This window comes from Pteropus medius, unplaced genomic scaffold, assembly GCF_902729225.1.
Source record: "Pteropus medius unplaced genomic scaffold, Ma_sr-lr_union100, whole genome shotgun sequence".
Classification (NCBI taxonomy): domain Eukaryota; kingdom Metazoa; phylum Chordata; class Mammalia; order Chiroptera; family Pteropodidae; genus Pteropus; species Pteropus medius.
The window spans coordinates 15,414,949-15,440,965 of record NW_024354499.1 but is presented as its reverse complement, the minus strand read 5'-3'; the positions used below and the strand labels follow the sequence as shown (position 1 = coordinate 15,440,965).

At 37.8% G+C, this 26,017-nt stretch overlaps 1 protein-coding gene across 5 annotated transcripts in view; it reads right to left on the bottom strand.

Moving 5' to 3' along the window:
* KDM3A (lysine demethylase 3A) overlaps nucleotides 1-24,724 on the bottom strand; it is a 54,916-nt gene extending 30,192 nt beyond the window's left edge. For 2 of the 5 annotated variants that reach the window (XM_039852768.1, XM_039852769.1), the window contains exons 1-11: nucleotides 24,602-24,724; nucleotides 23,845-24,060; nucleotides 17,882-18,037; nucleotides 16,395-16,505; nucleotides 13,176-13,278; nucleotides 12,338-12,462; nucleotides 12,024-12,096; nucleotides 11,830-11,918; nucleotides 5,434-5,597; nucleotides 3,493-4,001; nucleotides 298-502 (exon numbers count right to left, since the gene is read on the bottom strand). In XM_039852768.1, coding sequence (XP_039708702.1) covers nucleotides 298-502; nucleotides 3,493-4,001; nucleotides 5,434-5,597; nucleotides 11,830-11,918; nucleotides 12,024-12,096; nucleotides 12,338-12,462; nucleotides 13,176-13,278; nucleotides 16,395-16,505; nucleotides 17,882-18,037; nucleotides 23,845-24,030 — 1,721 coding nt within the window. In that variant the 5' untranslated portion in view covers nucleotides 24,031-24,060; nucleotides 24,602-24,724. Of the gene's footprint in view, nucleotides 1-297; nucleotides 503-3,492; nucleotides 4,002-5,433; nucleotides 5,598-11,829; nucleotides 11,919-12,023; nucleotides 12,097-12,337; nucleotides 12,463-13,175; nucleotides 13,279-16,394; nucleotides 16,506-17,881; nucleotides 18,038-23,844; nucleotides 24,061-24,384; nucleotides 24,538-24,557 lie in introns of those variants that run through there. The other 3 variants (XM_039852765.1, XM_039852767.1, XM_039852766.1) reach the window with 3 other exon arrangements.
* Nucleotides 24,725-26,017: the final 1,293 nt, after the last annotated feature.

Below are 26,017 nucleotides of genomic sequence, written 5' to 3'. Positions count from 1 at the left end.
ATTTTACAACCATATAAACACTAAAATGTAGTCGTTATTTGCAGTGGTTTTCCAGAACTTTCAGCATTATTCCATGTGTTACTTTCAGAAATAAAAGTTTGTCTTTTTAAGTTTTGCTTTAAAAAAAATTAAAAGGGAGAACGTGAAGGAAATAATAAACAACACAGTCTAGATTCCCAAACTAGAGATTAAAAATAATATCCCTACTCTTCTTAGTTCTAGATTTATTGTTGATAGGAGCGGGGAAAAGCATGCTATAAGGCCCAGATTATCTGAGCTTTTCCCAAAATGCCTTACCTCCTAAAGTGAAAGAAGCGACAAAACACAGGTGAATCTTTCTGTTGTTCCTTATCCTTGCGAAGACTGTCCAAGCGACACTCCCGGCATTTGGGCAGTTGTGCGACAATGTTTACACAGGAGTCATCCTGTACAAAGGCCTCACCGCTCTGTTGGAGCTTCTTGAGTTTGGCTGGGTCTGTCAAAACCGACTTCCGGGATGGGGCTAGGAAAACAAAAGATTAAGGAAATGAGACCTCGAAAATTTTAAAATTACATCAATATGTGACTAAATTCTATTCAAAAGGTCAGTTTTCCCAAAGGGAGAACTCGATTACTGGTTCAATTGTCATTTCTAAAAATGAATTAACAGAAGACAAGAATCAGAACAATTGGAAAGTTTTACTCTCTTTATAATTCTCATTTGGTGAATCCTTTTGGCAACTTAGGATCCCAAATTCAATAACCAGACCCACAATTCCAAGTCATGTATAGTTCTATTCATAAACCTAGATAAGAGAAATATTTCAAGAAGATTTTCCAAATCAGATACCTAATTCAAACTCTGTAAATGCCCAGGTTCACCTTGACAGACGGAAGACTGTATGGAACTCAATCCCATCACTTTTCATATTCAAAAAAGGACTGATCGAAGGTGTGTTCTCTGCAAAAGCTAATCATTCTAATAAAAAAATAAAAAACCAAACAGCTCTCCTACACAGGCCCCTGGTCTATAAAATAAGAGCTATCTTCTAAATGCTCCAAGAGATGTCACTTGATCCTTGACATGACTTCAATTTCCTTCATACATTAACGTTCCATTCAGGATTAAGAGCACTGGCTAAAGACAGGATTATAATTCTAAGTAAATGCATGTTTGCAGTTTTAATTTATAATGGGCAGGAGAATTAGAAAGGAAATGTTAACATGGTTTCTAAAGAGGAAAAAAAAGCAGAGATATAACAGAAAAGAACAATCACTGTGCTAACCTAAATAACACAGAAATGAATCCATTTATAAGTCAAGAGCCTTAAAAAATATTTCATATAAAACCAGAAAAAAGACCTTTTCTCAAGGTCCAAGGAGCTGAGAAGAGGAACATAGATTCTTAGGCAAACAAATAAATGAAAATAACAAAAAACCCCAAAACAACTTCTGCAGAACCAGATGAGAGATGGTTGGGAGAGACTAGTAGTCTTAGAGGAAACTGAAAGCTCTTAAACCAAAAAAGGCTATAAATAAAATAAGCATCTTTAATAATTACCTTAGAAGTGATCTCATCTTATCTCCCTTTTAAAGGACTAGATAGAGCACACTGTAAAATGTTAAATGGATGCTGTCAGGCCTTGATCCCTTAAACGTTATTCAGTTATAGTAAAAGAGAAGGTAAAGTAAGAAAGGAGAAAAATAAAGAGATCAGTAGTTCAAGGTAGAATTTTAATTACTTAGATATTGAAAAGACAGCATCTTTTGAATTGCACCAGGTTTTCACAGACCATGAGCAAAGAGCACAAATGTTATCTGTTCTGTCCAGGCTTAAGAGAGGAAATACCTATAAATAAGCAACTTGAATTACCTAAATCTAGCTCTCTAGTGAGGAGAGCAATAGTTGAGCCTATCGATAATATTCTCAATTCAAAGCAGAGCCAAGGGGGAGAAAAGCAATGCCAGCTTCTGAGGAGCCATACATCTATCTGACAGGAAAAAAGGCAACTGTTCAACTCCAGCTTGCTTTTGTTTCCTAGCTCCTAAGCAGAGCAAAGGTGCAGCAGACAAGAACAGTTTCCAGTTGTCTTTCCATACCAACAAGCAATAAAAATGGCAACAATGCATAGATCCTGGTAGGCTTCTGATCACTCTCTCTCCGTCCTCAGCCAAAAGTCCCAGTAGACAGGATGCACCAGGATGTGACCAGGTTTTTATTTCTCATAAAATCGCTTTAGATGGGGCATAGTTGCACAACATACTAAGTGAGACAAAGCTGGACTCCTAACTCGCTTATGTACCTATATATAATTTGCTTACCAATGCAGAAATTCTACTGGGGTTTTTTTTCATATAAAATATTTTGCCTCAGAAACTAGCTGAAAGTGAGGGCCGATGACTCAAAAAGAATAAAGAAATAGAACAGGGATACACTTATGAATATTCACTTTCTTTAGGGAGTTACACAACTCTTGAGAACAGTATAATGTTATGCAATTGATTTTATGTAAATTAATAGCTATATCAACTCAAGCCTCAAGAATGAAAAAAGCTGGGTTAGAAGTAACACAGGAAAAAAAGTTCTTCCATTCCTCCAACTCTATATCAAAACGACCTACAGTCAAATCCACTCATCTTGCCCTCTAGTTTCAGAGGCCTGCAGTAAAAGTAAAAGCTAGAGTGTGGATATATTCATTTCTTATCAAAATCCATACTAATTTTCTCATTCAGCTGATAATTACCAAAGGTATTTTTAAATTGTAATAGCTCTGAACCTTTGACATACTGAAGCCATTTGGTTATACTAATTCTGGTAAGAGTTTCTGATAACTATCATCATTGGAATGCATCCCCAAACCTAATATAATAAATAAATGAAATACAGTACACCATTTTCTCAATAATGAGTATTTAGTTTTAAATTGTGGGTGCAGCAGGACCTCTCTCTTAAAAAACACTCTCTCCAGGATGTTTCAACCCTGTCCTTAACCAAATGTCCCTTTTCTAGAGGTGGTGATATAATTATCTGTCTTTAAAAAATTTCAGATCTGAACTACCTGTATGAGCATAAAGTATCTATCGCCTCTTCCACTTCAACCTAGATGTTACAGAAAGATCAGTGTTAGGCTGAAGATAAAGTAATTATCAGATTCAGGTTGTTTCAAAAGTATTTTCTTCCAAAATTGGGAGCTCCCTAATTACCCATAAAAAATGAACCAGTTAAGTCATATAGTAAATATATATAATGGAAACCTTACAGCTTTTTAAAATGTTGACAGACATCTATACTAATTCACAGGGTAATACAGTTTATCTGTATTTCCATACACATGGAACCAGGTCTAGCACAACATTAATCACTTTTGAGACAATTTTGGGATTTTACTATCTCTTTTGAACTTTTCTGATTGTATGGACTTTTTCTACAGTCATTTTCATATTTTTTTCTCATAAGGTAAGACAGAGCTATGTATGTACCTGCTACTAATAAAGATATGTAGAAACACTCACCATTCTGGATTTTATTGTTGCTTCTTGTACAGTAGCTTTCATTATCAACTTTTTCCTTTAAATTCTGTGACTGGCAACCTAAAGTTGAAGCTTCTACCTTTTTTTCCACACAAGTATTAGGGCTATCACTACTGATACCTGCTTTCTCTTCTAGCTTATCTGAAAGAACTTCAGATGTGGAAGGCACATGTTCTAGGTGCTTCCGCAGTTCAGGAGTACTGGCAATTTCCAATTCTGCTGTAGAAGACACTTTTGTAGGAAAGCATGCCTTGGGAAGGCCAGTCGATGGTTGTGGAACAGATTCCGGTATATTTTCCTGATCAGTGTTACTTTTCAGCTTGGTACAGCTACTTTTTGGTTCACTCAGGGTTGTCAAGACTCCAATTCCAATCTGAGAGGACTCTGAAGAGAGCAACCCTACTTTGCAGACATCTGGTTTTGTTCTCAGTATTTCAGCCTTCTTATTTAGACAGGAAGAAGGTTCTTCCGGTAAACTCTGTTTATGACATCTGAAAAAGATAATACGGAAAACTAACATCTTATCCCTCTTTTATCTCTCCATTACCTTCCAAAAACAATTCTTTGGTTCCCTAAGGCAACTAGAATGAAAAGGAAAACTACTTAGAGAACCGAGGACAGGTTTCTATGAGCTGGAGTTAAAAGTAATCAGTCAATGGCTCTGCAAAAATATTTAAAATATCTTAAACACTGAGAAAATCCTCAACTGCTTCACGTTAGTTCTACTTCTTACAGCATAATGAACCTTAGCTTTCTCTCAAAACAAACTGAGTATCATATGGAACTAAAATCACCAGAAGAACAAACCCCTGTCTTGCTATAAATATCATTTAACTAGCCCCAATACTAGATAATTTCATTGTTGAATGATCAGCAATCAGGACCCAAAGCAAACAGAAGAGCCAACTGATTACCTGATTGTTTACAGAATGATTTGGTACACCGCCCCCCCCAATACCCAATCTTAATAGAGGCACCCTTAAGGAACTTTTTGTTTCTCTGAAATTCATCCTAAGTTCTTTCCCCAGCAGAACACAAAGTTCTTTACCCTGTTATACTTTTTTTCTTGACTCTAATGAATGATTTCATCTTTGAGGGGGTTTCTCATTTAAACACTCATGTTAGACATCTTTGCTGAACTTACCGTTTTCCCTTTCTACTAAGATTGCTCCCCTTTCCATACAACTGCTGTGTGGTCATCCTCCAAGCTCTACAGCAAAAAGCCTACTTTCCTCCCAGTGAACCAATGTGCTCAACTACTCTCCAACCTTTTTGCAGTAGTCTTCCAAACCTACCTTTCTACACCACAGTCTCTCTGACACATATCTTAAATCTTTATCAACTGTCTGCACCCCACCATCCCTCCTAAAAGAGATCCTTCCTCTTCCCTCAAAACTCTTCACTCTGTTCACCTGTCACCACATTACTCACCTATACCTGGGGTTTGAGCTGGAGAGAACCATTCACTGTAACCATGTCTTCTCCACACTCCCATTGACCTCAGTCTTCTACAATCAATATACACCCTCCTCCTGGAAAGCAGACGTCTATTCTACAACTGTCTGTAAGTATTTCAATCGACCGTTCTCACTTTATCAAGTCAAGAAAGCTGCTCTTTCTTCACACTCTCTTCATTTCTAATGTTTTCTATGTATTCTGTATGCCAATGACACTTCACCTCTGAAGTTATCTGACCGACTTGGAAACTCTAATGAAAAACCTCCCTGGATAACCTGAAATAATGAATGGAAGGTCTTTATGCTAAAATTACCAAATTTTAGCTATACTAATTCTCTCTCTTTGAAACACTGAATGTAGAAGTCTTGCCACCCGAGCGATGTAAGCTTAGATAGGAAGAACCATGGCTAAAAGTTTTTCTTCCTATTATAAATAAATATCTTTAACAAATACCCAATAACTCACCCTTGAAGAAATTTTGCTCCAAGGTTAGGTGGAGGGTTGGCAGCCTGAGGAGTACTCTGTTGTCTTGGGTCCTTACTAGGTGGAGTCGCTGCAGTACAGCCAAGCAGTACATCCTTAAAAACTGTTGGGCGAACAGACTGTACAGGACACACACTGGGAGAGGCCTACAAGATACCAAACCAATACACAGTAAGAGAAAAAGTCCCTAGTTGGGAATTATGAAGTGCTAACAAGATTCAAGTTTATTTGGTTGGTTTAGTACCAAACAAGCACGATACCTTCACCAAATGAAAAGAACAGGACAGTAGAACAAGTGATAAATCACAAAATTAAGGATTTATATCTGAAGGCTGTTAATTAAATCACTCCAGCTTTTCATAAAACTTGAGTATTCCTATAAAAGGTCACAGAGGATCTTTTTTCACAGACCTCTGAATCATTATGCCAGGAAAATGTGGCTATATGGCAATCACTTTAACAATACAATGCACAGAAGTGAGATTTTAACAGTCTTCAAATGGTGGCAGCTTCACATGCATTCAGTTTAACATTACTTGAGTGCCCACCACGCACTTACTGTGTAGACTGGCAGAAGACCAGACCACATAGGACTCTTGTAGGCAGTGGTGCCTACTGCATACCAATATAAGCCTTTACAATGCAGTAAAGGTTGAGGACACGGTTCTTGTTCTTATGTGGCTCATCAAGTCACAAAGGTCATCCCACGCTGCAAAAAATATCAAGTCAGGGCTATGGGACAAAGCTGGGACATCCGACCCATTCCCTTTTCACGTAGTTTTTTATCTTTACAAAACTATAAATAATAGACCACTTCTTCCCAGTTTATACACTATCCACAAAAATAAACTTCCCACCATGGGAAGAAAAGGAACAGATTAAACTCAACGCTAGACAACTAGTCAATGACTAAACCAGGCGAAACCCATTCACCATCTCCACCAGCCCTTGCATATGTGCTTAAACTTTAAGCCATAAGCTGTTCTCATCCTTATCTCTTTCACACCACAATGACCTTTACGTTTACCTTACCACCAAATCTAAACTTGAAGAATCTTCAAAGTTTCTTCACCTTCTAGTTACTAACTTCTAAAATCTGATATAGAACTTTTCTTAGTAAGTTTTAAAACCTCATAATTCTGAATATATTCATAGGTAGTCTACTCATGACTCTTTTCTTTAGACATTTACTCTAGTAGCCTTGAAGACTATTATGTGCTATATAGAAATATCTAAAAAATAAGAATTTACTTAATCACTATCAAAGTTTTGGCATAGCTTCAAACTATTTTAAAGTACTAAGTTATCTGATCCTATATTTTACTATTTTAGTCAACTCAATTTTGGTTAAATATTAGTTTAGTGTTCCCCAGAAGGATTTTTTGGGAGAGGCTTTGGCTATTTTAAGAATATCCTTGGGACAGTCAACTTTACCTCTCTGGGCCTCAGTTTCCTACTCTTGAAAATGAGGAAATTAGATCCTTAAAATGAGGAAATTAAATGAAAAAATTAGTCCTTTTTGATTCTTTTTTATAATTCTCTAGTAATCACCCAATAAAAGATTAACCTCCCAAAGTTTAACTGCAGGTCATTTCAAAATACTTATTCAAGGTTCACTTTTACCAAGCATCTTCCCTCATATCATCTTCTTTATTCTGAATTATGTTTAGACTTGAGGCACTAATATGATACCTTTTCTTATATTACCCTCCTGAGATAATGTACCTAAGAAATTTAGATCACAAACTTAGGCATAAATTTTTATTCTATACAATATCTACTGAGATGCTTGAGTCAAAAAACCCTCCATCTCATTTCCCATTTCCAATCAACGAACCAGTAAATCCTGCCTCTATTTCCAAACTATTTGTGGAATCTATCCATTTCCTTCCATGCCACCACTACCACCATCTTTCCCCTATACCACATGTCTCCTAACTGGCCCAACTTCCTTCCATTTTTGCCTAAACCTTCTGCCTCTTACCCAAAATTTATTCTACAGAGCAAAAATATAAATCCTTATAAAATATAAATCAGATCCACTGCATACAAGAATTCTAGGTGGTCTGGTCTCCACCAACCCCTTCCACTTGTCCACAGTGCTCCAACTACACCACCTTCTTTTCTGGTCTTCAGATGTTCTAAACTCTTTCTCATCTGTGCCTTTGTGCTTGCTATTCCCTCCGTCTGGATAGTTTTCATGTGGCTGGCTGGTTCCATTTCTTCACCCTCAAATCTGCTCAATTGCCACCTACTTAGAGTCTGTGATCACTCTTTCCAAAGCACTGCCCACAAGCCACCCCCTTACTCTGTATCATATTACCATGTTTATGTCTCTCACTGCATTATCACACCGCGAAAGTACCTTAACTTAAATTACTTTTTTATTGTCAGTCTCCTTATGATGTAAGGTACACTCCTCAGGTGGCAGACCCTGTTTGTATCCACTGTTATACGTTATAAAGCTAGCTATACAGCAGATGCTCAATAAATAAGACTGGTGAAATGAACGAACACTGTTAGCACTTAATATTTCAAAACAGCTATAAATAGTTCTTATGAGTTACATCTCAAAAGCCAGGCAGTAACACTTACCAGTGTTTTTACACATATTAAATATTCAATAAATATTTGTGGGAAAGAGGGATGGAAGGAAGGAAGGAGGAATCGGCTATTTTCACAATGGTGACTCACCATCCAAAGAAAAGATTTTGAGAGGAGTGTCAACAACAGCACAGTTGTTAAAAGTACTGGGTTTTGGTATTAGACCTTGGTTTGAATCCAGTCTCTGACACTTCCTGGCACATTATTTAATCTCCCTAAGCTTCTGTTTCCTTAATCATAAAATGAGAGCAATGAAACATACTTTATAGGGCTGTGCTTTACCACAGTGCCTGGCACATATCTCAAAGCAGAAAAACATCATGAACATTTTTTCAGTTCAGTCACCATAGGTTAGAATTACCATAACTTAGAATGCTTTCCCTTTAAGAGACTGAATGAAGTACATCACCCTACAACTTTCCTAAGAGTTAGCGCAATAGGGATAGGCCTTCCAAACCCCATTTTCATATGCTCAGCACTGCATTGGCCTCTGACTTGACAAAGGTCAAAGTTTCTTCTTACCTGAAGAGTTTTCCCTGAAGGTCTTCTATACCAGTCATGGCAATAGTTCCTCCCTGCCAGCAGACGGAGATAATATAATTGAGTGTATGATGATGGTATTCTAAAAAGGACACTGCTGGCTTACACTCTTAAGCAGACTCTCCCAATTAACTAAGCAATGTCCTAACTATGAGGACAGTTTGCTAGGCAAAGAAGACCTTCAAGGAGCCAGATGTTACTGGCAAACATAAGTTTTTCTTATCCAAAAGTATTAACCAAAGCAATCGAGAGTCTTGTCTATCTAATCCCAAACTCCTGCCATCCAAAGAACATCCTAAAAGTAACCTCCGTGCCATTCCAACACATCTGGGAAGTGCAAACACAGCGAGATGTGTGCAGAGTAAGTTACTATACTCACCTTTCACTCAGTCATTTATACGAACTCTCTTTCCCCACATCCTCCTCTACCTCTCCCAGTTCTCCTGAAATCTAGGCCAGGCCATTGTTTCCAAAAATTGCTTGATTACAAGAATCATCCAGAATAAAAAAAGAGTATTTACTGATATTCACAATATACTGTAAAGGAATCAAAGAGGCTACAGAAAAATACGATTTTTAATTTAAAGGTGGGGGAGACTATGAATATACAGGAAAAAAAAAAAAGACAGGAGGAAGACAGGTATTCCGAAATGTAAATTGTGAGTCTCTGTGAGGCATGATTACAAGCGACGTTTCTTTACTATGCTTTTCTGGGTTAACCAAAAAGTTTTAAACGAAAATATGGTTTTTTAATTTTTTTTTTTGAGAATCTTTATTTTGACAATAATTGCACTATAAAAGAGAATAACTTTAATAAACAGAAATTTCTGAGAATGTCAATACCCAGGTAAAAATCTACCATTAAGAACTGAAACAGACATTTTACAACATCAAATTTAGTTTCTCATTTTAGATGCAGAAGTTAAGGCTCAAGTAAGTTAAGGAAGGAGTTACTTCCCAGCCAAAGTTAAGGCTTTTTTAACAAAAATAGCTTCTGTAGTGCCCAACCATTAGTTTAGCAGCGCGCGAACCTACTGAGCTGAACAATATGCTGAGAGAGATATTAAAAAAAAAAAAAAAAGTTCTCTGCCCTTTAAGAATGTGAGTTAGATAGAGGATCACTTATTACGTATATATTACATTTCACAAGTACATACTTGAAGATTATTAACTGACTTGCTCAATTATCTGTTCTATCACTGATAAACCTGACACTCTGTGAAGAATTGGCATCTTCCCCCAGAGGACCCTACTGACCCCAGTCCCGCCTGTATCCCAAGTTGATTCCTTCATGATCCATTAGGTTGCCACTTCCTAGTCCTTCGCCCTCGTCCCTCATAACATCACGTGGCTATCCTTTTCATCATGCCAACTATTTATACAGGTGCATTCTCCATGACAGGCAACACCCAATCAACTTCTTCAAACCGGCCTTTATGAACTCTACCCAAGATCGCTAACAATTTATCCAATGTCAAAACCTGACAGGTAATTATTCTGTAGTTTCTATTTCAGCTTCTATCACTGTGGATTACTTGACAATATCCTCTGTGAGCTTAACTCTAAGATGCAATAATCACTTGTCTAACATCTTTACTGTACAGTCCTTACTACAGCAGTTCCCCTTTATCTGCTGTTTCACTTTCTGTGGTTTCAGTTACCCGCGGCCAACTGCAATCCAAAAATATTAAACAAAAAATTCCAGAAATAAACAATTTATAAATTTTAAATTGTGCGCCATCCGAGTAGCGTAATGAAATCTTGCTCTTTCCCATCCCATAAAGTATCCCTTCATCCAGGGTCCAGTGTATCCAACTGTACATGCTACCCAAATGCTAGTCACTTAGTAGTTGGCTAGCTTATCAGATCTACTGTTGCAATATCGCAGTGTTTATATTGAAGTAACTCTCAATTTACTTATTCATGGCCCCAAAGCATAAGAGTTGTGATGTTGGCAATTTGAATATGCCAAAATGAAGGCATAAACTTTATCATAGGTATATTATATACAGGAAAAAAACAGTGTATATATGGAATTTGATACTCTCCATGGTTTGAGGTATCCACTGGGGGTCTTGGAACATAACCCCAATGGATAAGGGGGTACTATTGTACATTACCCTTAAAAACATTAAGGCAAATAAAAGGTAATAATAATTTCCATAATACCTCTTCATTCTTTCCTGAACTTGATCAGGCCTACACACTTGGAAGGAAGAGGTATTAGATACCTTGATTTAGAAAGTTTTTGGCCAAATATCAAAGTTCCTGTTGCCTGTAAAAAGGCTTAAGATTCAGGAAAGGCAATCATTCCCAGCTGCCCAGATTAAGTACTTGTGTAGCACAGTGCTTGCTTCACTTTAGTTGATGTAGTCCTGATCTATAACCCTAGATTCAATTAAGTGACCCTGACCTACTCCCATGCCATATCTCCTTGCCTTGCTCCCCCAGTCCCTAAAGTTCTCTCTAAAATGCTGCCAACAATCTAAATAACATCACCTTGGTGAATTTTAAAATTCTAAATTCAAGTCTGGTGTGGTGCACCATAAAGGTGTTTTTAATAATTATAACACAGGAAACTATCCACGTTAACAAGTGCATTTGGATACCTAAGTTGTGAAAAAGTTATTTGCACTTATAGGTTCTCAGAATTAAATTCACCTAAAAGAGAAACAATCTTAAATTTCTTGACCCAAGTTCTAACTTTTTCAGAACAGAATTAAATCTATTCTTAGAAGGCCATACTTTTCTGGGCAGAAATTAATAAAAGCAAACCAACCACTTCTTTCAAAAAATGAGTATATTTTTTTACCCAATTATAAATGACCAATCAAACTTTGTTATTATTGAGGAGGTGAGAGTCCAATTTCACCACCAAATCTACTCAGAATTCTAAAGTTTCCTGCCCTCTTCTCATGCCAGATGTTCTTCTGATTTGATACACATAATTCAGTTCAAAAACACCTCCATGTGGTGAAATCATCAAATCTATTGAGAATTTTCAGAAAATATCCAAAAAAATTTTTACACAAAAAAAGTGAACAACAAACTCATATTATCTCCATCTACTTGAATGTAGAAATTATGGCCAAGATCTGGAACTAACAAAAAAAGAGGTGACAAAACAGCACAGAAGAGCCGAAAAGACAGCTTTATAAACACTAAACAAACTAGCCATGCACTGTTAGGAGTTCAGGAAAGCTTTATACAAGTGACAAAATAAATCAAGATTACCTCAGAGCAAGATTTTGCTTGTTTGGAAACCAGGCTTCCATTATTCTCAGAAGACTTGCGTTTTACGGCTCCAATTCTTGTAGAACTACCTAAAATATTTAAAAATAGTTAAGTTGGCTTCCCTATTTCTTTTAATGTGAGGAGAAAGGAGAAAGACTGGAAAAAAAAGATTTTAATCAAACAGTATATCTTACCACATGTCACAAAGTTATCATGTACAACTTCAACATGAATCAGTGATGGATCAACAATTTTCAGTGCTGGAATCTTAAAAATAAATAAAACAAAGATACCAGAAAATTAAAAAATGCTCTGGAACTTACCAGAAATTAGCTCTATTAACATAACAATAGGGCTTTTTACAATTAAGTTCTTTTTAAAACAATTGTGATTATTTCCCTTTCTACTCCAATATTTTAACATAATAAAAGCAGTTAGCTCCTATAGTAGATCATAATTCCTTTTATAATTATTGCCCCATCATGATACATGCAATTATCATCTTTACCTCTTCACAGTTGACTTGAAGAGTTTTTGATGATGGGTTTCCATTTATAACGGTTGCAGAAAACCACTGAGTTGATGGGTCCAAGCTATAAATTTTTACTTCAGAACCAACTAAGTTTCTGTCACCTTAAAAAAAAGAAAGTGCTTAGAGCAATTTGCATTATCTCCCAATAGCACCATCATTCAGGATAATCTTTTCCTGAGTCTTTTAAAAATGTAGTAGACAAAAATAAACATTAATAGATATTTCTATAAATGAGAAGACAGACATTCCCACAAAGCTAGGAGAAAATTTAAACTTTTTATTTTAAAGTTCCATTTTCCTACTGATTTATCTTTGAGTGACAATAAATTTATTCTAACATCAGACCAAGCAGTATCAGAAAAGTCATTAAAACCTAACTCACTGTCCTGTGAAGAGTTTTAGAAGATGCAAATTCAGGAATGCCAAGAGAGATGCTAAGTCTAATAAAATATTTATGATTGTGAAACTGACCAAGAAACTCAGTAACAGTAAATGAGATGCTCAGGATTACCAAATTAATGTTCTATCAATTTTATAAGACCGAAATTCCAAACATATCAATTCCATGTTAAAATATGGCTGAACTTTTAAAATATCTACTTTACTTTTAGAGTTTTTACATTATCCTTGAACTGTCCAAATTTCAAAGACTTTAGATTATAGAATACATAAAGTCCTTCGATCATTTAGTTGCACGGGGAAAGCAGCAGAGAATTTCTAAAAAATCAGAAATTTAATGAGAGAACAAGTGAGAAGGGATAAAAACATAGCTGCCTACAAGCCAATCATCGGTTAAGGTTAACTATTCGCATACCTTGTAAAAGATGGCTTTCATCCAAATGTTTCACAATCAAAGCTTGAAATTCTTTACTGACATCCTGATTATCCAAGAGGGAAAGTCGAAGATTGTTCACATCCTGAGAAATGAAAGATTATATTTTAAAGTAACAAATAAGAAGAATTGTTTAAATTCCAGTGGATGTTTCAATCAGTTTCATCAAAGGGGTTAACGTGGTATCAATTAGCCATTTGATGGTACCAGATCACTGCAACTCCAATGATTTGGACAGGTAAAGTAGGAAACCATTGAATGATCACAGGTATAAATAAAGCAGGCTAAAGTGAAGTCACCCTAAGCTAACAGCATGACAAATCTTAAAGTAGCTCACAGGATAATTTTAAATATGACTTAACTTTAGCTATGGGAAACATAATAAGCAAACAAACTAACAGGTCAATCCACATCAAAAACACTGTACACCAAACACCAGAGATTAGGAAAATCACAGATGCAAATCCAAGGACCAAAAGACACATAGAAACACACCAATCCGTACTATCAACTCATTGAAATTGTTGCTTTTTACAAATATTACACACAGATTCATTTAATCTAACTAGGATTCCAAATGCATTCTTTATCAATGGTAAAGGGGTGGGGGCAGTGGTGACAAAATCTGAATGAACAGCCTAAGTCTTCAGCAAGACAGTTCTGAAACACTCAACTCTTGGCAGCGATTCTATTTTGGGCACCATTCCATAGTCTTCTGGCTTCGTGCATACACCCGGTTATGATAAATGTATACAGAAACTGTCAATAGGAATAACCTGCCAAACCCACACTAAATAACACAGAAGCCCTTCCAGTATCAGGCCTTCATGCTTTTCTGCCAATGTAAAATGGATACACACAGTGGCCAAAAACAGTCTATCCATTTCTCCCCTTACGAAAGATAACTAGTCTTTTAAAGGCCACGCTGGGAAAACACATTTCTTAAGCCAAGGAACATCTGACTTAACCTGGGGTCTTCATATGAGCTCAACATAACCGGAAGGAGCCAATGTGTGGTGGTTTTTCTCCCCCGTGCTACTGCAATTTCAAAAAAATTGTGTTCTACAATTCCTACTACTACAAGATAAAACAGCACCAAGGACTCTTAAATAAGGTAAAATAATTCTTTTCTACCTAAGAAAGTTTTAGGATCCATCAAAAATACCAGAGAGTTGACCTAGATACTTTTTTCTTTTCTTAACCACAGATAACTGAGCCAAATTCAATCCAAACAGCAGACCTTAAGTTTCATTTTCAACTTTTACAAATGCCAAATGATTTTCAGGTTCTCTGTGCATTATTTAGGGCAAGCATCCTACTGCAGTATTCACATCCCCCAACACCAAGTTTCATACAGTAAAAGCCTGATGTGAGCATCCATATCTACAAGGGATGCCCTGAAGCACCAAATGCTGACCACTATTACCATCTGTAAGCCAGGAGCAGACATCATAGCCTCCCTCAATTAATATTACATTAATAACATTCACATTGATAGCCTATAGTACATCTCCCTGAGAACAAATAAACTTAATGATTTACATTTTTTTTCAGTTCTCAGTAAGCAAAAGTATGAGTTCTACTTTAACTGAAAAGCTTGAACATGTGAAAGATATAAAACAGAACCATCCAGCAAACAATGCAAGAAGTAAAAACTACTCTGTCCTTAGTAGAGCAAGATATCCACAGTCCCTCCTATATTTTCCTTGGTACTTTTAAGAGCAAGTCACTCTTCCTTTTAAGGTAGAAAAAATATCAAGATGTCTTATCTGACATATGAAAGTAACTTGCATCTGAAATTAAGTAAAAGCATCTTCCTCTCTTCTATTTACTTAAACATTATAAAATAAGGTTCAGAGTTTGAACCTTGTTTTCACTCACTTCTAGGATATTGAAGTGAAAGTGAGACTTGAGTAAAAAAGCCAGTGCTTTTGGTTTTCCAGAGCAGTGCCAGCAATGGCAATGACCATGGGCCCTATACTGTCTTTTAACAAATAAACAAGTTTAACTGTTCTACGGACCACAGAAACAAGTCAGGTCATAAAATAGAAGCAGGTAAAGGAGATTATTAAGCTCTATAAATAACATCTAAAAGATGAATGCTACTATAAGACCAACATTATTCCCAGGATAGTGATCTGTGGAGATAAATTAATCTGTGTGTTCTTCCCCTTCCCTCTGAACATTTTCAATTAAAAAAAAAAAAAATCACATATGAGCAAGACCCAGGATCCTAAATGTTATGAAGAAAAAGGTGAGAATTTTACAAGCTAATTGGAAAGAACACACACACACACACACACTCTCTCTCAGTTCTCATTATTCATGGTAGTAATGTTCTATTAAGTCACCACAAACACTGAATTAGTGAACACTAAATGAGTGACTGCTCCTAAGGTAAAGAAAAGGTTAGGTTCCTTCAAGCTTCTGGTCACAGTTTTCATCAACTAATACATAACCTTGTTTTATGTGTGCTTCGGTTAAAAACACATTATTTAGCATATATTTCTGCATTATTAACCTTGAACTCATGACCAACAGCACTATAACTCATGGCTGAATAAAGCTTCTTTAATGCATGTAGTTTCTCCCTAAAACAAATCACAGCCTTCTTCTACCTAGGAGCTACTAAACAACACTTTAGCACTACCCCTGAGGGTCATTTTAGACAGTGAAATCATCAACGAAAAGCACAAAAACGTGGCACCAAATAGACCTCGATTCACCTTATTTGACCTCAGTTGGGAATGTGTGTCAGACAACTCAAATTTTTTGCCACTCTATACATGTCTGTGAATGACCATGAAAGCACCAAAGCATTGATTTTGGGGTTACAAATATACTTCAGCAAGTAAGCAAATTAACAAATATTGAATCCATGAACAAATGGACTGATATATACATGTATGTATATATGTATATATAGATATATATTTATGAATGATAGTTAAAATCTTTAAAAGAATTATTTTCATTAACACCTAGGTATTTCCATACACGCATACCATCAACTGCAGTTCCTTTGTCCTTTCAACCCATAACTAACACCGAGGAATAATATCTAAAAACTAATTGTTGATGGGATGGGTTCATTGCTCTGCTATCTGAATTAAAACAATCAACATCAATATTTTAGTTATCATGTTAAAGGTTTTTTTTTTTTCTTTCTATTTTCAGGGTTTAATATTGTTTCTGTTATACCTGTATGGGTTTCAAAAGGTCTTTAGAAAGAAATACTCTTTGTTGATCTCCCAGAAAGCGAATAGAAGTTATGGATCCCAAACCGGCTTTGTCCAACAGAGATTTGTACACCTAAAACAAAAGAAAATGTTTTGTCATCATAACTGCTGTCAGCAGAACTCTAAATGGGGACTGGCAATTGTTTTTTCTTACCATGCACTATTGTAGGCATTTTATGCTTGACATAGATTAATTGTTTCATTACTCATGACAATCCTATTAAGTAGGCATTTTTTTCTCATTAAGATCTTTATTTTTTAAATTTATTTATTTTTTTAATTGAAGAAATGATTTAATTTTTTTCAACACATGGAAGAGAGAAAACCATTAAGTTTTTTATTTACTGCAAGTATCTCAGTAACAACTATTTATAAAACCACAAGATCACGCAATTTTTATCCAATCAATAACGTAAACATTTGGGAATCATTAACATATAGGTCTGGGCCCACAGATTCATGGTTTCCCCAAAATTCATGGAAAAAAATTATGTGTATGTACACTTTCCTGGAGAGACAGGGCCATATATATATTTAGCAAATAGTTGGGGGTGGGGGAATACAAAGAGCAAAATACAACTTTAACCAAAATCCTACATCTCTCAAATACCTCTTGAAGCTCCTCTCACACATGGGCAAAATCTTAAATTTGCGAGCACAGCACACGAGGCCCTTCACAATCTAGTCAGCCTTCCAATCATCCTCCCAGCCTTTCCAACTATCCAAGTCTGGTGCATCCCTTCTTCAAGCCCCAGCTCATGTCTCATAAAGCCTCAACTTGTCCTCTCCAGACATAGTGATGACTCTTCTCTAACTGCACCAGACTTAATGATGTAGAAATGGCACAATCATACCTTGGCTATCGATATCTTTCGAGCCAGAGAATACTATGAGCCAGACGGGAACTCAGAGATCATAAGACCAAGGTTAGAAACCCTACCAGGGGCCAGGCAACAGCTACTATTCAGTTCTAGCCTACTGTTGTGAAAAAGAACTGCCACAATGCCCCAGTATTGCCATACCTTACAGATTTTTCAAGAGAAAGTGGAAATTTAGATTTTTAAGGTTTGCTCTCTACATGCTTAAAAGTAGACAACTAATTCAAATTTTCTTAAAACACTGTGATGGTCAAACCAAACAGATCTGTATGTCTGTATATGTCAGCTATTTTCTGACCTCTGACCTGGACATTCCCTACATTACCCCCATTCCCACTTTTCAAGTAAAGAAAGCAAGGCTCGAGAAAGTCAAAGGCCCAGAGCCACAGAGCATCTAGCAGGGCTGACAGGAGATCCAAGCTCCTCTTCTGACTCACCTAACATTGTCATAGATCTATTACTACCTTCCACACGGTCATATATAGGCATTACATATACATTTTTCTTGCTGCACACATAAGAGACAAAATACCCTCTTCTCATGAGTTCAATAAGCTTGAGTTTTACTCACTATAGCAGGCCACTGTACAATTCGTTCAGAAATTTCAGGACATTTTCGTTCAGCCAAAACTAAGTTATGTTCTACTAAAAATGCTCTTCTTAGAAGGCCATAGACTTCTATCCATCTTCTCTTCCTCCAAGATTCCCCATCAAACTCCACACACACCTAGACAAACAAAATGGGAAAAAAGCAGATTTGATTAACAAAAATAAACATGAAAAATGCCCAAAGTGAATTACATCCTTATTATTCTACTCAAATGTTTTATCTGCATGTGCTGCCCCCTTTCCTGTTCTCTTACTTCCCTTTACGGCCCACAATAAACTACTAGACATGGATAAAGCTTTGGCTCCCAAACCACTTTGGGAAGTAGAAGTTGAGGACTTTGAGGGCCAGTCTCTGGTCTCAAAGTAACCTTTCAAAAACCCACAAAGAACAGAACCCCAAGTAGGTTTTTATGTATGTTAATTAGACATCAGAGCTTTGAGAACGGAAAGACAGAAATTTAAGATAAGTGCTTATGTATGGCATTATGATTCTATGTTGATGTTGTCTGTGGGCTTAATGTGACCCCCCATTACCATCCAACACTTGGGTTTGAATTCCTCAAGTATCAGTAGGACTTAGCACACAGCCTATTTAATAGATGACACAACCTCAATATCCCTTTGAATTAAATAAACTGGGAAATTTACCTTGGAGTCTAAAACTACATGGCTAAATAGACAAACAAGTAATTGATAAAGGATCCCAGCATTTTCCAGAACCATCTCTAGCTTTTTATATGTAAGTTAAACTACCTTTGAAATATCATTTTCCAAGTAATTGTGAAGTTTTCTGCTTCTGACCTTCAAAATACCTTTAAGCCACCCTAAAATTAAAACCCTTAATATTCATATATTTCAAGACATAAAAAAGAAATTCAGTCTAAAAGTGGGTCTGACCCAGAAGTATGAATCGTTCGCAAAATCTTAAAGGTCATATAAGTGCACCAAAATACGCTAGCTTCCTTAGTTAACCCATTATGAACATGCTACCCCTTAATTTATTCTAAATCTTTAAAAATACTTTTATTTTGTTTTATAACTGATATATATTAAACTTCCTCAATATTTGGTGTAATGATCACTATTTCCATTTGATTTAAAAGTCTTCCTCTTACTAAAGCAGCTTCTCATTTTGGTTTCAAAGAATGAGTTAATAAATCTATAATACTATTCATATTTTCAGAGACAATCACATCTCCCTTTTCAATATTTAACTTAGAAAAGTTTAGTTAACTTCCATTCATATTAGAACCCAACTCAAAAATCCTTTCCTCAAAGAAGTCTTCTCTTACCAAACTGCCCTTCTCTCTCCTAAGAGAGGTCCCCTTGCTAATTGTACTCAAAACCCTGGACATTTCCTTCCTAGCCCTTATGCACATTTAGAATTATTTATCTGTGGTTACCTGACTGACATATTATAAATTCTGATAGGTCAAAATCTGTGTCTGCTTTTACTTACCACTGTATTTCACTGGTATCCAGTCCCCAATCTGTACTCAAATACTTGTTAAATGAATAAATTTCTCTCTGAACTGGGCTCTTACCTTCTGTTTCTCTCATCCAGCTAGAAGAGAGGAAGTTCTCAACTTATATACCACTAGCCTCAATCTCAAACCTTCTCTAGTTTTATGGCTATCAACGAAATTTAAGACCCATCCTACCTTTTTCCCCCAATAACGACAAAAAAAAAAATGTGCATCTCTAACTTCCCAAGCAACTTCCCCCAAGAAGCTGCATATCTTCTCGGTATGGCAGGCTTTTAACCTTGCAGTTATTAGAAAATAAGTATAAACATGAACATCTACTATTAAATGAGGCTTTGTGTATTCTCTCCTTGGTTCTAGGTATTCCATCCGTCACTATAATCAACAAAACGGTCCCTTACAGAGGTGTTTGGAGACTGCCCATCTTCCTTTGATTCTGTTTCCCTAGCCACAGCATCCATATCTGATTATCTTCCCTCTGCCACACATCACATCAACCTCAACCCAAGCTAGCTTTGGATGGCAGTTTTCTCATCAAAGTGGTATTAAAGGAATGAATATATACAAAACTTCAGAATCAGAGATCTGGGCTTGAATTCCAGCTTTGATGCAATTTTCTTAAAATGATTTAGATGCATAAAATAAAATAGGATCACAAAGGAAATCAATTAACCTGCACTCCAGGTTAAGATTCTTGCTTAAATCTAACTTCTCTAGTCTTGTTTTGCCAGCTTCAAAATGAAATTATGAACACCTACCCCTGAGTTGTTGGGTAGATTTTAAAAATAATGTATATACAGTATCTGGCAAGGAGAGGAGATAGTTTTAAGACCTCTCTGGTAATTCAAATTTTAATTTATCAGGATATCACTCCTTCAGTTAGGAATGGAGGAAAAAGGGTCTTCAATGTGATTATCTAACATCTATTCAACAACAACAAAAAAAAGTAAAGGATTAAGGTCTTAAAAGGTTTCGCAAAACCAAAGCAACATCACAATTCTTATCAGATCACTATAAGGTTTATGAGCAATCCTAAAATTTAGACAGGGTCTCTCTTTATATCCCCATTTTTGAGTGATTTAAAAATTAAATTTAAAAATTAAATTAAATTATTTTCAAAATAATTTAGTTTATGAGTTTGGAGTATTAGGTTGCACTGGTCAAAAATTCACATTAACTTAGGTTTGAAAAAAAAAGGACTTAAAAGATACATATAATAAAACTTATAAGTTGTGAGCTTTCTTCAACACTCTTTCAAAAGTTTCCTATCAAAACCATTTGTCTTTTACTCGTGCCTGAGGTTTGAGGTTCTATATATATAAACATGTTCCCCACCTCCCCCACCCCAAAGAAAAGCTTCTTCTGCAGAAATTTCTATAAAATGACATACCAATAAGAATTCGTATCTTGAGATATCTCATTCCAAATTGTGTTCTCCTCCCCATGCTCCCTTGGTTCACAAAGATGTTATTTATGCTGTCTGACTTTAAAGGCCAAAAAGAGGCCTATTAATTAGGATTCTCTACCCCTAATTTCCAAACTTGCTATTCCAAATAAAAAGAACACCACTGCTCCATCGTTAGATTTATTTCTCTAAACTGCTTTTTCCATGTAGAAATAATTTTATGATTCCTTCATTATTTGTTCAAATATTTTAGCAAACAATACATGCCAAGCAGAATTCTAGGTGCTAAGGATATAGAGACCAGCAAAATAAAGTGTTCTAACCTCACTCTACCTAAATTTTCAACCCTAATGCTTAACATCTGGAGACAAACTTGAACAAGCTACTTAACTTATTTAAGCCTCAATTTCTAACACTAAAAATTGTGGTTTACCATCTAGGACATTTGTCAGGATTAAACAAGGTAGCATTTGCCACATAATAAGCATTTGATCATTAAGTCTTCACCCTAACTTCTTTGTAATCAACTACTAAACATTGTATCTGAGTAAGTAACTTGGTTACAGTCTCTCTCAAGGTAAAACAATGTTAACAAGCCTTGGCCTCAATTATAACTTCCTCAACCAACCAAGCAAATCAGTCTAGACAGATTTGTTCTTCTAACACTAAAAGGTTGCAGTGCCTGAATTTTATTCATTCATGTTCATCTCAGCCCCCAGTCTTACCCCACTCCCCAAAACTCAATACCCCTAAATTCAGGTGTAAAGATAGTCTTAGTTACTTAGTTCTTGCCTGCATCTCACCAAGCACAATTTGGTTCTATTGTTTGAAAATTCTGTTTTTGCTAATAAAACATACCTCTAAACTCGGGCCAATTACCTTATTTGCTACTCAACTAAGGAATGCAGCGATATCATGATTAGAAAAAAGAAATCAAGTAGATTTGCATCTTACATAAGGCTGAATTGTGAGGTCTGCAGGTAAAACAAAAATCCAGTATGAATCAAAATTGTTCTTGAATTAAAATTCTCAGTCCGGCACCTTAGTTCAGTGGAAAAGACAGCGAAACCTAGATTCAAATCCTCCCTCTATTACTTAGTAGCTCATTATATGAGTCTAGACAAGACTCCTTTTCCTAAATATAGTTCCTCATTTTGAAAATCAAGATTATCAACCACCTCAAAGGCTACGTGTTGGGGAGATGTGGCGATTGAAAAGAATACACAGAAAGAATCTCCTAGATTGCCTTCCTAACCCAATACGTCCTCAATCACTGTTGGGGAAGAGAACACGTAGTCTCGTCCACCAAAGAACTAAAGAATGTAAAGCTTATATCAAATCTTGTTTCCATTCAAATGAGATAAAAACAAAAGTGCTAGAGAAAATTTTATTTGGCAGGTGAAATAAACCACAACTATGATTGAAAATAGTACACAAATCTCATTTTATGGAGAAAGATTATTAACCTAAAGCAAATAGGGTGGCCATCTCCGCACCGCACTACATTCTTTCTATATCAAAACCTGGTTTGTTAGGAAGAGTGAAGTTTGGAGAAAAACCAAACTTCAGAGTGTAGATGACAAGAGTCCTCTGTGGTGCAGCCCTTGATCAGTGAGCATGATGATTATGAGAGTGGATACAGGAGTCAAAACTTCCTGCGTTAGAACACTAGCTATGTCATTCTTGGGTCTGTGACCTTAGATAAGATACTTAATCTCTCTCCATCTTCAGGATTTTTATTTGTAAAATGGAGCAATATTAGTACCTACCCCCAAAGAACTGCTGTAAGCACTAAATAAATTCATGGCTGTGAAGTGCTCAGCATGATTCCTGGCACGTGGTTAAATGCTCACTGGTCACTCCTTTTCAACGCGAAGGCAAGGCACACGGTGTCTGCTTTAAAAAATATATAACCACATATTCTCTTCCCACGACCCTTTGCAGAATAATACTGGTTTGGACATGCATGGTCATCTTGAACATACGCAAATGAACAGTTTCAGAAATCAACACATATTCAACTACCAATGCTAAAAAGCTTGCTTCCTTTATTTGAACACAGTTTTCAAGAAAAAGCAAAGACAGTGATTGACCAAGATACTGAAACACATCCATTATCCAGAGTAGAACTCTCTTCTGTTCTGACAAGCTTCCTTTGGGTTATCATTATTTCAGAGTCTTTGTTAGGGACCTTTTCCAGTTATTTTTGCACAAAGGAGTCTTTGTTGGTACAATGGCTTCCTCACTGGTTGTGCTCAGACAATCCTTTCACACCAACCCTTCTATTAGGTAGTGGAATCAGAATTCATCTGTTTTTGAGAAAAAAATCTACCTTAAAAAATCCCTGGCCGCACTTGTTCTCATTTCTCTCCCTTCCCCTAAACACCCAAGTGGAGTATTTCCAAGCCATTCCTCCAACACACCACAGAAGGGGCAGCTAGCTCCACCCCCATCCCTCCATATATGGTCCTATCTCACACCTACCCAGACTCATTGTACACAACCGGGAACCCACTCCTGCCCTGATCCACCATATATGGACAAATACCCACCCTAATATGCATAACAGAACCAAGCTCCTCCTCCTACACGCACACATCATTTCTAACAGGGCTGAAAGTTTAAGAAGTTGAGTGAAGAAACTAAGAGGAACAAACAAAAAAAACCCCAAACCAACTGAAAGTACTCCAAGCGCTGGCCCTCAATTCTTAACGATTACAAACGTCACTCACTTGCTCAACTTAATACTGACAATACCCGTTCGCAAAAATAATCATAGAGTCCAAAAGGGGCACAGCGCCGGCAATGCCGAAGCATGTCTCAACAATCCATTTGTAGACACAAGCAACTCTAGGCCAAACATACCTCGGCTCTACACAACCATTTCAAAAACTTTTAAGGTCTAGTTTTCTGCACCTTCAAAGCAGATGCCAACTTTCTGATTGCCTTTTTTCACAAAAGGGGAGAGAGCTGGCTGTCTCGTGACCAAGTTAACTACGAAACGTCCCACTGCCGAGGCCCGGGCGCCGGTTTTACCTTCAGATCCTTCTTGGTAACGTCCGTGTGAGAGACGGCTCGAATGGTCCCAGAGAGCCAGGGCCACTCGGCGACGCGCTCCACGTCCCAGCCGTCGTGGCCGCCGTCGCTGCGGTCGGCTGCGGACAGACTGAGGAATCGCTTCCCCACCAATACTGGCCAACTTTCGCCAAGCGTGAGCACCATGGTTTCCACGCCTGCAGGAAGGGCTCCTCCCTGCAAAAACACAAAAACAAAATGCATCGGGGGCGGCAGGTGGTAGGGGACCGGGAAGGGCGGGGGGAGGCGGGGGCAGAAGGAAGGGTCCTAACCCTGCTCAGAGGACGAGATGCCAGGCGGCGGCCGGTGCGAAAGAGGCCCCTCACCCGACCTCTCCAACCGCACCCTCCCGCCCCCCCGAATCCTCCTGCAAACACGGGCCCGAACGCCGCGTGACCCTCGATCTCCTAAGTTTCGCTTTCCCAAAACCTTAAACCTAAACACAGAGAGAGTGAGAAGAGAATGATTTGCGTCTTAAGTGGCTTTTAAAGTGTTCCTTACCCCACTGAAAGGAAAAGGCCCCGATGCAGAGAGCCCGTCCCAGGCGGCCGGGTCCCTCACGGTTCCTCACTTGCCCCGCCCCGACAACCCGCTTCCCGGCCGCCGATCCCCCGCCGTCCCTCGCCACCGCCTGCGGTACGGGGGTAGCAGGGCCGCGGGTTCGCCTCCTTCACCTTTCTTCTTCCTCCCCCAGTAGTCGAGGCCGCGGCGCTCTTACCCCGCCTCCCTGAGTCACCCGCGGCGGCCGCCGATTCCAGCCACCAGCCGACTCAGGATCTGACTTGGTTCACGAGCTCTCACAAGACACGCACTGCCTCCCAGACCCGCCCCCTCGGAGCCGCTTCCGCCGTTCATTGGCTAAGGCCTAGTAGTTGAGGTAGGCTCGTGGAGAAATAGCCCATCGCTATTGGCCGGCCTGGCCAGGGCGGGGCGAGAGAAAAAAACAATCCCTTTGCTGCCTCCTCCCTCTGCCCTCCCCCTTCCGACTCCCCGACGACCCCCATTAGGTTAAAGTACACCGAATGTAAGCGGAAGATCCCTCCGCCACAGCCATTCTTTTTCATTTGTTGCCTCTCGGTATGCAAAAAAGTCCAGCAATATCGGTTATCAACTTTAAGGCCCAGAGGAAAATTGCAGTGGTGCATAGATAAGAGTGAATGACGAATGCCAGGGCTGTAAGAACCTATTAGATTGCTCCTCAAGTGTACAAGCTGTCGACCGAAGATGCGGGTTCCCACTTGGCGGAAGAATCTCACAGGAAAGGGGTGAAGGTGGTGCAGAGTCTGCGGGGGAGGAAAGGGACAGGAACGTGCGGTTTCAGGCGTACTCAACTAGAGGGAGGAGCGACAGTACTCTGGAGGCTCGTGCGCAGGCGCTTTGCAGAGCAGAGGCTGGATCTTGGACGAAATGGCCCCGGGAGGCGCAGGCGCACGTGGTGCTGATCACGGAACGTCTAAAGTCCGCCATTTTATAGGAAAAATGAAGAAAGGCGTGGAGTGACGTTCATTGCTTCTAGAGCAAAAGAGGCAGTTCGGCGTAATGCAGAATGGGATTTTTTTTATGTAAAGGGAAGATGAGAAGATATTCTGAGACTTACAAAGAAATTGGAAGACTAGATGAAGGCCATAATGAGGCTAGAAATATAAAAGAGGTTGTGACTTTGAAGGACAAAGGAAATAAAAGGTGATTGTGTGATTTGAACCTGAAGTTTGTTGTTGAATGAAGAAGAAACGGAGTAAAGGAATTGAAGACCTTTTTATAAAGACTGGTGTTTGACATTGCATTTGATCCTCAAGATAATGAGTGAAGTATTTATGCTCTAAATTCTACAAGTGTGAAAACAGAATCAGCAAATTTAGAAATTAATTCAAGGCATTGTAGATGCAAGTTAACACCAAGTATTGCTTTTAAATATATATGTTCTGAGTTGTTAACATTAATTTTTTTAAATTAAGAATGAACACTAAAGAATTAAATTAGATTTTTAACTTACAGACCATTAAAAATGGGGAAATGGAACAAAGAAAACATCCTGCTCAACAGAAGTCAAGAATGGAAACAGAAAAATCTCGAGGGAAGTATGGTAAATAGCAAAAAATAAAATGAGAAGAGTGAAGTCCAAATATATATACAA